At 44.9% G+C, this 17,023-nt stretch overlaps 1 protein-coding gene across 1 annotated transcript in view; it reads left to right on the top strand.

The window, feature by feature from the left end:
- Positions 1 to 17,023, top strand: part of ptprt (protein tyrosine phosphatase receptor type T) — a 247,061-nt gene that overhangs the window by 221,351 nt on the left and 8,687 nt on the right. The window contains exons 27-35 of the mRNA XM_061070022.1: positions 2 to 38; positions 516 to 613; positions 943 to 1,059; positions 7,994 to 8,148; positions 12,070 to 12,205; positions 14,607 to 14,756; positions 14,940 to 15,113; positions 15,199 to 15,330; positions 16,268 to 16,393. Coding sequence (XP_060926005.1) covers positions 2 to 38; positions 516 to 613; positions 943 to 1,059; positions 7,994 to 8,148; positions 12,070 to 12,205; positions 14,607 to 14,756; positions 14,940 to 15,113; positions 15,199 to 15,330; positions 16,268 to 16,393 — 1,125 coding nt within the window. The remainder of the gene's footprint in view (position 1; positions 39 to 515; positions 614 to 942; positions 1,060 to 7,993; positions 8,149 to 12,069; positions 12,206 to 14,606; positions 14,757 to 14,939; positions 15,114 to 15,198; positions 15,331 to 16,267; positions 16,394 to 17,023) is intronic.

Genomic DNA, 17,023 nt, shown 5'->3' with positions numbered 1-17,023 from the left:
GGGCTACCACAGACCCAGACATTACATCGCCACGCAAGGTAATTAAAGTGACGTGATGAGTGTGTGTCTGTGTGTGTGATTCCACATTTGTGCAGGTTTAAATGTGTGTGTATAAGTGTGTGTGTGTGTGTGTGTGTGTGTGTGTGTAGCAGCCACCTGGTAAATGTCGTCCTTTTGGGCGGCGGAGCTTTTAACACAACCTCCTAAATCTAAACCGTCCTATAAAATCCCCGTGACAAATTTAAGACCCCATTACCTCAAACCCACGGACCACTATCTGGGGTTGATAGCATGTGAGTGCATGTGTGTGTATAAGAGAGAGAGTGTGTGTGTGTTTGTGTGTGTGTGTGAGTGAGTGCACATGTATGGTTATGTGTGTGTTTCTGTAAGTGTCTGATGCATTTTTCTCAGTTTTGTCTCAGTGAATGAGTTTGTGTGTCAGTATGTTTATATCTCTAATTTCTCTGTGTGTCTGTGTGTGTCTGTGTGTGTCTGTGTGTGTGTGTGTCTGTCAGGGCCCATGCAGGAGACGGTGAGGGATTTCTGGAGGATGGTCTGGCAGGAAAACTCGGCCTCCATCGTCATGGTTACCAACCTTGTGGAAGTGGGCAGGGTGAGTTCATCATCCGAGGGATTACTGTGTGTGTTTGTGTGTGTGTGTGTGTGCGTTTGTGTTTGTGTGTTTGATGTAGAGGCTCCGCACCTGTCGAGGTAGCGGATTAGGAAAATCAATAATTCAAGTTATTGTTTTTCTTTCAGAATTGTAATTACATTTACAGACTTATCACAATCAAACAAATCAATCAATAATTAACTGATTTACAAACTTCCGGAAGCTTATACGCAAAAACAATGATTCATCTGTTATATTAATCCTGGTGATTGTCTTCTGGAGATGAAGCAGATGTTTAGATTCACAAAACTGTGACTTGTGTGTTGCAGGTGAAGTGTGTGCGCTACTGGCCCGATGAGACCGAGGTGTACGGCGACATCAAGGTGACCCTGATCGAAACCGAACCACTCGCAGAATACGTCATACGGACGTTCACCGTGCAGAAGGTAAACGAGATCCGCACAGAAGATGAATTTTGGAATGTATGGCTTTATAATCGAGGGGGTCCGAAACCCGACGTATCACAGGGATTCGTACAATCGGAGGAGAAACAAAGAAACGTACGAAGATTTGTTTCCTCACATCACAGCAGAACAATGCAGTTGATGTCTTTGTCGTAGTGTTTACAGAGGATCTGAACATTCAGTCCAGGTCTGTTCCCATCAGTCCAGGTCTGTTCCCATCAGTCCAGGTCTGTTCCCATCAGTCCAGGTCTGTTCCCATCAGTCCAGGTCTGTTCCCATCAGTCCAGGTCTGTTCCCATCAGTCCAGGTCTGTTCCCATCAGTCCAGGTCTGTTCCCATCAGTCCAGGTCTGTTCACATCAGTCCAGGTTGGTTCACATCAGTCCAGGTCTGTTCCCATCAGTCCAGGTCTGTGTCCATCAGTCCAGGTCTGTTCCCATCAGTCCAGGTCTGTTCACATCAGTCCAGGTTGGTTCACATCAGTCCAGGTCTGTTCCCATCAGTCCAGGTCTGTTCACATCAGTCCAGGTTGGTTCACATCAGTCCAGGTCTGTTCCCATCAGTCCAGGTCTGTTCACATCAGTCCAGGTTGGTTCACATCAGTCCAGGTCTGTGTCCATCAGTCCAGGTCTGTTCCCATCAGTCCAGGGCTGTTCCCATCAGTCCAGGTCTGTTCCCATCAGTCCAGGTCTGTTCCCATCAGTCCAGGTCTGTTCCCATCAGTCCAGGTCTGTTCCCATCAGTCCAGGTCTGTTCCCATCAGTCCAGGTCTGTTCCCATCAGTCCATGTCTGTTCCCATCAGTCCAGGTCTGTTCCCATCAGTCCAGGTCTGTTCCCATCAGTCCAGGGCTGTTCCCATCAGTCCAGGTCTGTTCCCATCAGTCCAGGTCTGTTCCCATCAGCTCAGGTCTGTTCCCATCAGTCCAGGTCTGTTCCCATCAGTCCAGGTCTGTTCCCATCAGTCCAGGTCTGTTCCCATCAGCTCAGGTCTGTTCCCATCAGTCCAGGTCTGTTCCCATCAGTCCAGGTCTGTTCCCATCAGTCCAGGGCTGTTCCCATCAGTCCAGGTCTGTTCCCATCAGTCCAGGTCTGTGTCCATCAGTCCAGGTCTGTTCCCATCAGTCCAGGTCTGTTCCCATCAGTCCAGGTCTGTTCCCATCAGTCCAGGTCTGTTCCCATCAGTCCAGGTCTGTTCCCATCAGTCCAGGTCTGTTCCCATCAGTCCAGGTCTGTTCCCATCAGTCCAGGTCTGTTCCCATCAGTCCAGGTCTGTTCCCATCAGTCCAGCTCTGTTCCCATCAGTCCAGGTCTGTTCCCATCAGTCCAGCTCTGTTCCCATCAGTCCAGCTCTGTTCCCATCAGTCCAGCTCTGTTCCCATCAGTCCAGGTCTGTTCCCATCAGTCCAGGTTGGTTCACATCAGTCCAGGTCTGTTCCCATCAGTCCAGGTCTGTTCCCATCAGTCCAGGTCTGTTCCCATCAGTCCAGGTCTGTTCCCATCAGTCCAGGTCTGTTCCCATCAGTCCAGGTCTGTTTCCATCAGTCCAGGTCTGTTCCCATCAGTCCAGGTCTGTTCCCATCAGTCCAGGTCTGTTCCCATCAGTCCAGGTCTGTTCCCATCAGTCCAGGTCTGTTCCCATCAGTCCAGGTCTGTGTCCATCAGTCCAGGCAGGTCTGTTCCCATCAGTCCAGGTCTGTGTCCATCAGTCCAGGTCTGTTCCCATCAGTCCAGGTCTGTTCCCATCAGTCCAGGTCTGTTCCCTTCAGTCCAGGTCTGTGTCCATCAGTCCAGGTCTGTTCCCATCAGTCCGGGTCTGTTCCCATCAGTCCGGGTCTGTTCCCATCAGTCCAGGTCTGTTCCCATCAGTCCAGGTTGGTTCACATCAGTCCAGGTCTGTTCCCATCAGTCCAGGTCTGTTCCCATCAGTCCGGGTCTGTTCCCATCAGTCCGGGTCTGTTCCCATCAGTCCAGGTCTGTTCCCATCAGTCCAGGTCTGTTCCCATCAGTCCAAGCTGCTCAGCTTCTCTCATTGTTGCTCGTTACTTATCGCCTCCATTTATTTGTTCTTTTCAAAAGACCGAAACCTGGATTAGCATTCTAGCCGATGTGTGATTGGGGATTTGAGGCGAGCGAGCGTTGTTATTTGTTTGTTTCTCGCTGTTTAAGAGGACGCTCGACAAGTAATTGGGGCCCTTGTAATCAGGCGGGGGGGGGGGATTTGAGAGGAGAGGAGACGGGTGGAAGCGGGAAATGTGCCGTCACTGTTGTGATGCAGTTTTTTACGAGGCTCTGTACAGTGAATGGAAATCAGCGTAAACACTTCACCAGAAGAAAACAGGGCTCGGATCCAAATCCTTGATTTTCTGAAAACCACTCTGTGATGTTTTCAATCCCTTTTCTCTTCTTTTATTATCGCTCTTTCTCATCACGGCTCATCCATTGTTTCTTATTTCACCAACTCATTTATTTCATATACTTTACAAAAGTATTGTCAAAACAGCATAGACAGATACTGAAAGTCCTCTTTCCATTTTTAGTTATTTCATTTAAAGGAAACATATTCTGCTTCATAATAATAATTAATAGCTTGAAATGGTTTAGGTTTGGTTGTGAAGAGGAAGACAGCCATTTTGTTTATAATGGGGGGGGGGGTTTGGATCCCTCCTTTTTCCAAGTAGAAGCTCAAACTGTACAGTGACAAATAAAAACACATAAAAATATATATATGCACACAAATAACAATATATATATATTAACACACAAATAAAAATATATATAAACACACAAATAAAAGCATATATTAACACGTCACCACTGCACATCCGTCATCTTTCCTTCCTGCTCTCTGATGTGTTTCTCTCTCTCTCTTCCCTCTCTGTGTCTCTCTACTTCTTCTTCAATCCTGTATTTCCTTCCCCCCCCCCGTCACTCGTGTGAAAGCAGCTTATGAAGACGAGTCTTCGAGTCCTCGCTGTCAGCTCATTTAGCAAGTTATTAATCCATACCACCTCTGAGTGTGTGTGTGTGTGTGTGTGTGTGCGTGTGTGTGTGTGTGTGTGTGTGTGTGTGTGTGTGTGTGTGCGTGTGTGTGTGTGTGTGTGTGCGCCCCCCCCAAGTACTCAAAAATTCAAAGGAAAGCTGCTTTTGAAATGCCTGTCATTCTGCTGTATGCATAAGTAGAAATACACACCACTCACACGAACACACTTATACGAAATTCACTATCTTTAAACTACAGTAGGTTTTTGCGCCTGTGTGTTTGTATGTGTGTGTGTATGTGTGTGTGTGTGTGTGTGTCTGTGTGTGTGTGTGTGTGACGGAGGTAAGGACAGTTTCCAGGTTGTGCACCACAGTTAAACAGCTTTAATTGCAGTCAGTAGTGGGAACAGGTTCTTAATGAAAAGGTTTTCTAATGACACGACCAAGGAGATTAATTCAGCACCGAGGATGACAGGGTGTGTGTGTGTGTGTGTGTGTGTGTGTATGTGTGTGTGTGTGTGTGAGAGCAACACAAACATGATGGACATGAAATCATCACAGGAAACCACACTCAGCCTGAAGGGGTCAGACACTCGTCGGAAGAATTTGTACAAACTATAGTTTTACAGTGTTTTTCGCACCCTGTCAAGAAACGGGCGTCAGACACGTCCAATGGATCCAGAGCAGCAGAACACAGGCTGGTCAGTGGCTCAGGGATCTGGACAAAGCAAGCAGAAGCAAACAGAATCCCAGCAGGATGAGGACCAGCTCACACACAGTACACAGATTAGACAGCTGGACTGAGGGAGCTGCAGAACCAAGTGCTTACTGTATGTGCATCTGTAGAACCCCCCCGGCCCCCCCCAGTGGACGTGTGTCTGTCTGTTGTTGGACACGTTCACATGTCTCCAGGGAACGGTTGGTTCTCCTGTGTTATTCCTCAACACTCGACCTGAAGGAGATCTTCCAGTAATATGCGAAAAAGGACAATTATGGGCTTTTTATAGATAAACGGTTGCTCGGGCCTTTTGTGACCAAACTTCCAAAGTCCCTTGAACTTTAATCCCGTTTAAGCATCTGATGGAAAACACGGAAACGCAGAGTGAAATGAAATCCTACAAAAGAGGGTGAGGTCACAGGGTCAGCTTTAAAGATATTCAATCAAAGTTTGAATGCCAAAGTCATATCCTGACTATTGGTGCTAGTCCATGTGCCTTGTGTCCCCACTTTACCATTTCACCACCGGAAACCAGTACAACACCACTGGGATTCGGTAGAACATCAGAATCAGAATCATTACATCGTAGAAATGCTGTAAACCTGGAGCAGACACTGATGAAGTCATATCTCAAAGACCTGGAGATGTTTTGAGAGCAACGGGAGGAAACCCATTATGAGAAAGCTGTTCCTAATAAAGTGCTCGAGGAATCTAACACCTCGAAGCCGTGTGTATAATTTGTTATTCACCAGCAGCTGAAACGATTAACATTATCTGGACTTGTTGAGCTGGAATAGAACTGAGGAGAAAGTTTGTCTCTTAACTTAAATACCAGTGTTTGTGCCTCATGAAGATTCACTGCAGAACAACGAGAGATTCTGTCCCTCAGCCGTTGCCAATTTGTCTTAATAAGAAATTTAAAATATGAAGAGAATCGTAGAAATTGATGCTTTTATGTTTTTTAAAACCAGCCCGTCATGGATGCGAGGCCTCGGCTGGCGTCTATCGATTTACAGAAGTAATTTCAACATCACAAGAGAGCAAATCAATGGAAAGTCGAGTTAGCAAATCACCTCCTGCTTCTTCTGGGTTTTATTTTCCTCCTGTCTGGCTTCCCTGCGTCTCCGTCTCTCTCTTTGTGTGTCTGCGTTTCTTCATCCTTCCCCACGACACCACTTTCCCTCCGTCTCACTTTCCCTCTCATCTCCGTGCGTCTCCGTTTCTCGACCTCTACCTCTGACTCTCTCGCGTCTGCCGGCTTCTCAAGTGATCACAGGAAACTCAGCCAAAGCAAACAATTCACCGCAACCTTGTCTGTACCAGAACAGAAACGGGCGCTTTTTTCCAAAGAGCAATTTCCTCTCGGATCTATTCTCGGAGAGCAAAGTGAACTGAGGAGGACAGTTTAAGATCCGTTGAGCTTCCAACAGTATAAGACGATCCGTCGGCGTGAATTATTAAAACCGGGGCCGGCCGGTGCTGCTGTGACTTAAACTTCCGACTGCTGGAAGCTGAAGAAAGGGTCGTACATATCTAATGCAGCGTTTTGCGAGCTGTCAAAAAGTTGGGAAATGAATCCGTCCCGGGAGGAGAGATGTGGCTGGATGCCCCGAGAGGAGTTGGATCTCGAGGCTTCAGGCTGATGGAGTGTAGTCGCCTGTCTTCAGCAAACTGGCACGCACCTTCAGAGCTACACGGTTAAAACCCGACAGGTCTGAATGTGACAGAATCCACCGAGCTGTCCCAGAAGCTTCATTGACAGGATTCACCAATCCTGTCAATTAACATCAAGTTAATAGGTTACAGATAAACACGATCATCTGGCCCCCTGGTGGCTGTGAATCAAATAGGTTTCCTCTTTTAGCTCCGTGTCTCTGCTCCACCACCTCTCAAGGGATGCGTCTGTCTTTCAGTTGCTGATAGAACCAACATGTTAAACAGATATTTGCTAACTCTGTAATCTGCTGCCTACAATATCACAGCTCTGAGAACAAATCAGTGCAGCTATTGACCAGTCGGACCATAAAGATGATATGAATATGATGATAATAATTTAAATAGAGAAAAATCTACTATCTACTATGTCGCAGAAAGAATTGTTGTAATACTTGAACTCACCACCACTGCAGCAACTTTACAAATCTTAATTTAGGACAAGGTCAGCTGTGTTTCCACTGGTTTCAGTCATATTGTCCATGACAAAACAAACAAATCCTAGTTTCCTTAACTTCAGTCAATCCTCAACGCGTTGCCTCAGTGGTTTTTTTTGTAATCCTCTGAACAGACAAACTACTTGTACTTATAACATCATAAACATTTCTTTACTTTTTGCAGAATTTCAAACACTGTGAAAATCAGGTCTCTAGAAACGAATGATTCTCGTCATAACAACTTTAAAGTTTCTTGCGTCCAACCATCGGCAGCCGGATCTGGACTGAACCAGAACTAACGTCTTGATTCTTCTTCTGTTGAACAGGAAACTCTGAAGACAACGATTTGTTCATATCAATCTATTAATCATCAGAATGTCGTATTATCGTTCCCATTGTAACACATTCAAGTATTTACAAGCTCTTCCCGTTTCTCGAAAGTCCGTCATTAAAATGTCAAGATGCTATCACACGCGGAGCCACAACAGAAGCCTCTCGCCATTTTCATTTCCCTATCATCTCTATTGTTTTGCACTAATCTGTCCATTTCTGTATCTCTGAGAAAGTTGCAATTTGGATTTATTTTTTAATCTCAATCTTTAAAAAAAAACATTTCTCTCCAGCCACCTTTTTCACCGCTGACATCAAAGTGTTTTTCTCACTATATTCAATTTCATAGTTGCAAATAACACATTATTCTGTTCATCTTTGAGCTCTTGTGATATTTTAGCTCTCGCAGAAAGATATCATCTTCTTTCAAATCAGGCGACCGAACCGAGCCGTGACACTTCCTTTCCTAAAAGGATCATCGTGAGATTTGTGAAATCACTTCATCTTTGTTTCGGTGGAGTCAGAATGTCCATCGGCTTCTTCAGATTTTTCCTGTCAATTAGTCAAATGAGCCTCTTGTTCTCAGAAGTGGCCCAAGAGCCGATCTCCACCTCCACCAGATCGATTTGTTCTCCGTACGGAGCCAAAGATCCGTGATTCATCTCCTGGTCTTCCTCAAAATGGCCGTGGGCTTTTCCCGCAGAGGCAGAATCTTACGCCTGTGTGTGTTTCTTTTCAGAAGGGTCACCACGAGATCCGCGAGCTCCGGCAGTTCCATTTCACCAGCTGGCCGGACCACGGCGTTCCCTGCTACGCCACCGGGCTGCTGGGCTTCATCCGACAGGTCAAGTTCCTCAACCCGCCGGACGCCGGGCCCATCGTGGCGCACTGCAGGTGAGCGACCACAGTCACAGGTTCGGTTCAGCAGATAAACTGAACTCCCAGACCAGGACAAAACCAACACAGTGTCTCACTCGGCTGTTTAGAGCCTCACAGGGCCAGAGCAACACAAAGCGTGATAAACAAGCACACACACAGTGTTCCTTTGGTTTGTTTGTTAGTCTTTCAGTATGTTTTCTATTTTGATTGGATTAATTCAGGCATATTACCAATTTTTTGTTTAACATAATTTAAAGGGACTCTTACCTTTGTTGCATTTTTACACTTTTTGTGGATAAGGTTAAATTGGTATTAATAAGGTCATGACACTCTAAAATGCAAGACAGAGCCACCAGGAGTAAAAACAAACAATTATTTCACTCTCATAATATTTAGTGAAAACTTCAACCAATAAAATTCTTCGGACCGAAGGACCTTATTGGCCGACAGACCTGTCTGTTTGCTGCATGGACATGCAGGTTTTCCGTCTGCTTCTTGTGGCGCATTCGGGCCCGCGTCATCAAGGCATGTGAATGTAAATGTATATAACTTACCGGATCCATTGCTTTGGTAAACAAAAACTCACGTGCGTGCGCGGAGGCAGTAGATTGTAAGTCTGCTTGTAAATAAAGTTTCTTCAAAAAAACACAGCGGATGGGAACGAGGGGGTGGGGCATTGGAGGAAGGCGGAATGATTTGAATGTGCTGTAATTCTCAAATGCAACAAAGGTAAGAGTCCCTTTAAATCAGGATTAAACTCGGTTAAGATGCCAATCACTTTTTACTGTGTTTACACACGTGTGTACACTCAGCACCATAATCACCAGTAATTATGTTTGACACATAGAGTTGTTGTGTTTTGTTTAGGGCTGGGCAAGTTAACTCGTTTTAACTCGAGTTAACTCAAGTGATGAGTTAACTCGATTAATTATTTTATCTCGCATTAACTCAGGTTAGATTATTTATTGTTTTATTGTGAAAGTCAGGCTTTTATTTTGTGAAAGTCTGTTGCTGACTGCTGCAGAACAGGAAAAAAGAAAATAATTGGCGGATAAACAATCGAGTTAACTCATCACTTGAGTTAACTCGATTAAACGAGTTAACTTGCCCAGCCCTAGTTTTGTTGTTATTGTGCTAATTGGAACTATTTCTGCACTTTGGTCCATGAGAGACTATTTGTTCAGGTGTTTACTTTCTATGAGGATAAGTTCATTTGAATTAGACTTAAAAAGCTAAAAGATAAACTCCTCACGTCATATTCAAACCACCCATCATCCTGGCCACACACACTTATTGTACTTTTGCATTATGTCTAAAATATGGCATTGACAGTTATTATAAAACAAAAAATAAATACTGTTTTTTGAACTGATACACCCACACAAAACGGTACAGGTTAAAAACCTCCATCATGTTAGCAGACGATAAATGGGCAAAACTCAAAATACATCTGGATTTGATTTCGTATAACAGGAGGAAGTTTACTTTTGACCACGACGTTTCCTGCACCTTAATTTATACGATTCTCCTTGTAACCATAATCATAATTGATGTGGTGAAACTAAACCTTATCAAAACCAGAATTTCACTTCATTGCACAAACAAATTATTATTGAATCCCCATTTTTCTAAAAGCTCTATTTTATGCCCTTTTTACTTTAGAATAAATCAGATGAGAGTTTAGTCTGTATTATTCAATAATAAAGCTGTTGTATTGAATAGTATCCAAGCTGCACACAGCAAATCATCTTTTTTCATTTTTTCCTCTCCTCCGCTCCCCCCCCCCGCTCCTCCTCCAATAAAACCAGTTATCAGATTATCAGTATCAATACGATCTCACACACACACACACACACACACACAAACCAATCTCCCTCGTCCGCAAATTGGATCGATGGCGTTAACCTTTAGAAAAAGTGGCCACCAGAGAAAAAAAGAGAAAAGAGATTCACCTCCCGCCTGCTTTTATCCCGCCGCCGCCGCCATCATCATCATCATCTTCCCGGAATGGAGGAGGAACAGAGAGATGACAGTTTGAAGATCCCCATGGTGGCAATATATTTAACCTGCATGTTCTGCTCTTTACGGGACGTCGCAGTTCAACCAGGGGACCGGGGGGGGGGGCCGGGCTGTCAGCTTGAAAAGGTCAGCGCCCTGACAAGCTATGAAAAAAGGTTCGGAGCAGATTCCTCATATCGCCTCAGGCATTTTAATTGAATGTATTTCATTTAGTGGCCTTACGGCTCACTGCAACAAATACCTGTGAGTGGCCAGAGAGGGAATTAAACTACTAACCTGCCCGACTCAAAGCGTTTAGGACGAGTCTCTGTTCACACACACACATCATGAGCTGGGACAGTTTAGGGCAGTTCCCTTTTTACTAGGGCTGGGCAAGTTAACTCGTTTCAATCGAGTTAACTCAAGTGCTGAGTTAACTCGATTCATTATTTTATCTCGCATTAACTCAGGTTTGATTATTTATTGTTTTATTGTGAAAGTCAGGCTTTTATTTTGTGAAAGTCTGTCGCTGACTGCTGCAGAACGGGAAAAAAGAAAAGAATTGGCGGATAAACAATCGAGTCAACTCATCACTTGAGTTAACTCGATTGAAACGAGTTAACTTGCCCAGCCCTAGTTTTTACCTTTGTATTTATAGTTTGCATGTTTCTGCATATTTACTAGATTATTATTTAACAATTTCTTTTATTCAATTTTAAATTCAAAAACAACTCCGTTTGTCCCCAGAGGCACATGGTAAAAGCACAAAATTAAAAACAAGAAAGAAAACACAGACTCCATCGGTGCAATGTCCAGGGACAATTAAATAATCAGTTTATTATACTAGAATGATAAAGTAAGAGAAGTGTCTGTGAATGTAAAAAGACAGTGAGCAGGCTGATCCATCACGCAGGATTCTGCTCCTGTGTAAACGACCGGGACAGAAACCGAGCGGCCGATTGATGGAGGGAGAAGTTTAACACTCAGACACACAAACAGACACACAACAGACACACAAACAGGGCCAGCAGTATGTGGACGGACAGGCAGCAACTTATGGCCGTCACTTCCAATTTCCAGGGGGCGGCGTGATGCCACTGGCCTGTGTCACCAGGCTTTGAGAACACACACCTACACACACACACACACACACCTACACACACACACACATGCACACACACACACACACACACACACACACACATGCACACACACAGAGGCCCAGCAGGATCCTGCTCTCAACATTAATCACAGGGGTTGACAGGTAATCTGCAGAGGCGCTCCCTCCTTTCCTCTCTCTTTCTCCTCTCCATCTTTCCTTCCCCTCTCTCACCTCTTATCTCTCCCTCCTCATGCTCTCTCTCTCTCTCTCTCTCTCTCTCCCCCCCCCTTCTCTCCAGCTGTCTATGGGGGACCGTCGGGGGGATTGCAAAGTGAAAGATAGGTCTCTCTCCTCCCTCTCCTCATCCCTCCATCCCTCATCCTCGCAGCTCTCCCGCTCCATCCCTCTATCTGCACCTCCTTTTCCTCCCTTGATCGCTCCCCGGAGACGACCACTTCTTCTAACCTCGTCCCACCGGTCTCTCCCTCTCCCCCCCCGCCATGCTCTCCCTCCCTCCATCCATCCATCTGCTCCTCTGTCCCTCCATCCGTCTTTTCCCTCAAGGAATTACAGTTCAGGATGTGTCGCCTTAACACCTGACATGAGGTATTAAACTGTGTGTGTGTGTGTCCGTGTGTGTGTGTGTGTGTGTGTGTGTGTGTCAGGTAGAGAGTCCACCCTTGTATACACTCTCAAATATATAAGATCTTCAGAAGAATCCTGATTGATCGTCATAACATGTTTGTCCAGTTATAAAAGGCAGTTTTCAAAGCTACACAACAGGGTTGTCATCGCCAAAGATGTGATGTGTGTGAATCTGACTTGTGTGTCTGCAGCGCGGGTGCAGGCAGGACGGGCTGCTTCATCGCGGTGGACATCATGTTGGACATGGCGGAGACCGAAGGCGTCGTGGACATTTTCAACTGCATCCGAGAGCTGAGATCGCAGAGAGTCAACATGGTGCAGACGGAGGTGGGTGTGCAGAAACGCACAATGCAATCGCACACGTAGCAGCACGTAGATCAGAGGTGTGCGACCTGGCGCGGGGGGCAGAGGTGAAGCTGCGTGCACACAGACACACAAACACAGCTTTTATTAGACAATCTGACCTCTGTAGGAGGAAATGAAAGTGTGTCCACCTCCACATCTCTTTAGATTTATGTGGTGATTTTTGCCCAGTTTGTCTTGTGAGCTCATGCTTTGTGCAGTTTGTGTGTCTGTATTTAATGTTGGAGAAGCTGAAGGTTAAAAAGAGAGTCTCTGGATTTCTGCTTTATATCATCCGTCTATAACTGTGTCAACAAGCCAACGGACATCTGCAGAGTAATAGATTACTTTCATATTGACACACACACAGCTACACAGCAAGATTGTCGTCACGTTGTTGTTTCTACTTTTCCAAATAGTTGTTAAAACTTAAAATGATTTTCATGTTAAAACTACTTGACTTTCTTCAGGGCCCAAGTGATTTTATTCATTTGTAATTTCTTTGGTGAGTTAGAACTCGGTCTCTTCACTGAACGGATGAGGTTCAAGTAGTTTTTCAGCAATCACTCTATTACTATTACAGCGCTAGTTTAATTAGAAAATCAAGCCGAGTCATGAATTAGTGAAGTTAAGTCCTTGATTTCCCGAGGTTTATATTTCATTTCAAGTCGTTTCGTCCTCCTGGGACTCCAGTTACTTCCTGTCCTTTACACAGTGTCTTCATTTGTTCTTATTCGGCACTTTCAATCGCTTCCAGAGTCGGTCTCTCTCTCCCAACGTTTCACTGCGGAACAGAAATATTCATTTCGTCTCAAGCTACCTTAAGCCCGCCTAATCCGTCCCGCCTCTGCATTCCATTTGTGCCACTGATGAAAAACCTTTCAGATCCGAAAAAGTCAACTTTCCCCAGGAATAAACAGCCTCATGTTCCGGCTGACAGCTGGAGCCGGAGCCGGAGGCGGGACCGGAGGCGGAGCCGGAGGCGGGACCTGACTCGTGAACGGGTTTCAGAAGAGCCGGGTTCGGAAAAGTTACCCAGGGCGACACTGAGCGTTTTCATATGACAGCGCTGATCTGAAAGCTACTTTAGTGTGTGTGCGTCCGTGTGTGTGTGTGTGTGTACACTTACATGTGTGTGTTTTATGCCTCTTGAAACCAAGCTAAATGCATCCTAACCTCCCCTTTGGAATGTGTGTGGGAGCAATTTGTGTCAGAGCTGAAGCTGCTTGAAGCTATTCTAATCCTGCAGCACACAACGCAGAGCAATTAATCTTTTAAAAGGAACAGGAAAGTGTGTGTGTGTGTGTGTTTGTGTGTGTGTGTGTGTGTGTGTGTGTGTGTGTGTGTGTCAGTGTGTGTGTGTGCGACTACAGTAGGTAAAGGCCACAAGAGATGATTTCAGTGATGCCTTTTAAAACTCTCCTCTCAATAGCCGACATTCGACAGAGATACAGAGACGAAAGCAGCAGAAAGACAAAGACGAGTGTTAGAGGACGAGAGACAAAGAGCCGTGAGGCGGAGAAACAGAAACTCCATGAAATAGCAGGACAGAAAGAGAGGGAGAGAGAGAGGGACATTAACATGCACAGTGGCGGCTGATGCTTTTAGCAGCGAGCTCGTCGGGTCGGAGCACAAAGAGCACACTTGATCCAGAGCAACAGAAACACTGCACCCCCCCCGCCCTTTAATTCACTCTGAGGCTGCTGAGAGAGCAGGAGTGTGCAGAGCAAACTGAAGCCCCCCCGAGGTGTCGGCGCTCGCAGTGAGAAACTTCCCTCGAGTCTCGAGGCTCAACCTGCGTTTCCCTGTGAAAGTGTCATATTTTCGTCAGAGTAGATCATTTTGGCATGCGTTTAAAATATAATGACAGGCTTAGATGATGATGCCTGCCTTCTGGTCTCTCAGACATTCTCAGACAGATGTCTATCTTAGAAGTTCTCTCCCTTTTTTTAAATGATCCTTGACTTTGGGAATGACCTCTGACCAGTTAAGGAATGTTCTTGACCAATGTGTCTTCATCTTCAGACACAAAAACATGTCCTTCTTCAAGTCGGAAATCCCATGGGGGGACGGCTTTTACCTGAAGTCATTGGGTGGAACCAAAGTCTCTTTATAAATGTGTGTAAGACCCCTGGAAGTCAGACTTTCACTATCTGGCTTGTGATTGTCTCCGGGTGTAACCATGGTGCCCGTCTTGACCTGTGAAACTCCTGTGTAATAAACTCTGTTATAGTGTAAGTACTGGGTCCGCGTTCCTTTCCTTCATCATCAACTTCTACAACAACATCGACATCTCGGCTGCCCAGAATATATATAATATAATATACCATAAAAGTCTGAGATCTGTGTGTGGTCGTCTGACTCCTCTGTGATGATCGTGTTGCAGGAGCAGTACGTGTTCGTGCACGACGCCATCTTGGAGGCGTGTCTATGTGGGAACACAGCCATACCGGTGTGCGAGTTCAGAGCCATTTACTACAACATCAGCAGACTGGACCCGCAGACCAACTCCAGCCAGATTAAAGACGAGTTCCAGGTGAGCTCGGAAACACGTCAGCGGTCATTTCATCGTAATCCTTGAGTTAGCCTCAGCGAAACAAAAAGTTTAAAGAATAAAATGAGATACTTTTGTTCTTAGAAACACCAATCTGCAGGTCTTTTGCTCTATCATCTTATTTGATTAGTAGTCGGGTTAATTGACTTGTTCTCCGTCTACCAGACTCTGAATATAGTGACCCCTAGAGTCCGTCCAGAGGACTGCAGCGTGGGTTTGCTACCCAGGAACCACGACAAGAACCGCAGCATGGACGTCCTCTCAGCGGACAGGTGTCTCCCGTTCCTCATATCTGTGGACGGAGAGAGCTCCAACTACATCAACGCCGCCTTAATGGACGTGAGTGGATAACAGGGGACGCTGATACGTTCACGATGTTTCCTTCCCTTGTGTCACGCTCGATGTTTTCTTCTCAACTCGCCAGAGCCACAAACAGCCGGCAGCCTTCATCGTTACCCAGCATCCTTTGCCAAACACCATGGGGGACTTCTGGAGGCTGGTGTTCGACTACAACTGCTCCTCCATCGTGATGCTCAATGAGATGGACGCAGCGCAGGTAAAGACATGTCGAGCTTTCAGAGTGAGACGGTGAACAGCCGGGAGCCGAGACATCGGCAGGAGCTTCACATGCGCCGAGAGATAACTTTAAAGAATATGAATTGACAGAGTTAGAATTAGAACTGCTCCATAACAACGGAGAAAGTTACAGTTTTGTACGATCGTAGCTTAAATTTTAGAAAGAAGAGAAACACATTTTAACTTGTAAACCTGTAGAATCGTTTCCAGGTCTAAGATCCTAGTAGATCGATAGATTGATAGATGGATACTTGATTAATCCCGTGGGAAATTTAGGTCATCCAGTAGCTTATACATTTATACACTTATACACCTCCCCGACATACATACATAAATCACAGAAACAAAGGGACAACATATTATAGATACATGAGTGGGTCTGACCCTATGGTACAGAATACAGTGATTGCCTCAGTGTCAGTATGGAAGTGTTCTTGTGCTGCTGGAGTGGATAGTACAACAAATATATATATATATTAAAAAACAAACAAGAATAATATAATATTATTATTCTAGTTATAAATATACAGTCTCTCTCTCTCTCTCTCTCACTTTGTCATTGACAAGATAATAATAAGTGTCTTTGTTCCTCTCGTCAGCACAATTATTGGGGAACAATGATTTGTTGACTGTTTTCTGCTTGAACTATGAAACTATGTTTGCACATGAAAACCAACATGTTAATTTGAGATGGGAAGGGAAAGTTGAAGAAACACATTTAATCACGTCAGATTTAGTTTCCTCATCTCCAACCAGTGTTAATTGCAAATTTCGGGTTCACAAGAATTTGTGAAAACATGTCTGGTAATATTTATTTATGCTTTTTGAAAGAACTTAATTGGAATGGATCCGTTAAAAGCATTTTTTTTTCATCTTTCTCTTCCTTCTACCTCCTCACTCCATCTCTTCCCCTTCAGTTATGTATGCAGTACTGGCCAGAGAAGAGCTCGTGTTGCTATGGTCCCATTCAAGTGGAGTTCATATCAGCGGACATCGATGAAGACATCATCAACCGGATCTTCAGGATCTGCAACATGGCCCGGGTACGTCCACACGTCACCTTCAGTCACCTTCACAGGTCTCAAACCAAAGCTGTGGACCAGATAACATCTCCCTTTGTTCTAAAATGTATTTATTCAAGACCATTCTGAGGCTGATCACTGCAGCTGGATGATGAGGTGGAGGTCAGGGATCAATTCTGTTCAGTAGAGTTATTTCACATCATTATTATCATGTTTACAAAATCCTGCCAAAAGGTGGAAGCAGGATTTCTTATCACTTTTATGATCTATAAAAGGGTAACAGACTTTAAAAGCCACAATGGTTTTTTTTGCATTCATTTTTACTCTTGTCCCTTAAAAAAGAAACTCAGTGTGATATCCTTCATAGTTTCACACACAACACTGGATGTGGATTGAAACTTTAAGCTACCGGAGATCGCCTGCCATTCGTTTGAGAGAAACACAAAAGGAATTTAAGTTTTCCGATGTATTCCTCGACATGTATTTGACAGATAACAATAGATGCACCTGGGAAACGGGATATAAGAACACAGAAAAGGGCATTTTTCATTTCACGTGACCTTTACTTTCCTCGAGATGAAACCAGCTGCAACACAAACTCACTGCAGCACCCGGGCGATCACACAGTCCTGGTTTACTGAGTTCCTCCAT

Source organism: Limanda limanda, chromosome 4 (genome assembly GCF_963576545.1).
Source record: "Limanda limanda chromosome 4, fLimLim1.1, whole genome shotgun sequence".
Classification (NCBI taxonomy): domain Eukaryota; kingdom Metazoa; phylum Chordata; class Actinopteri; order Pleuronectiformes; family Pleuronectidae; genus Limanda; species Limanda limanda.
The sequence above is the reverse complement of the archived record's forward strand: the minus strand, read 5'-3'. Positions and strand labels throughout refer to the sequence as shown.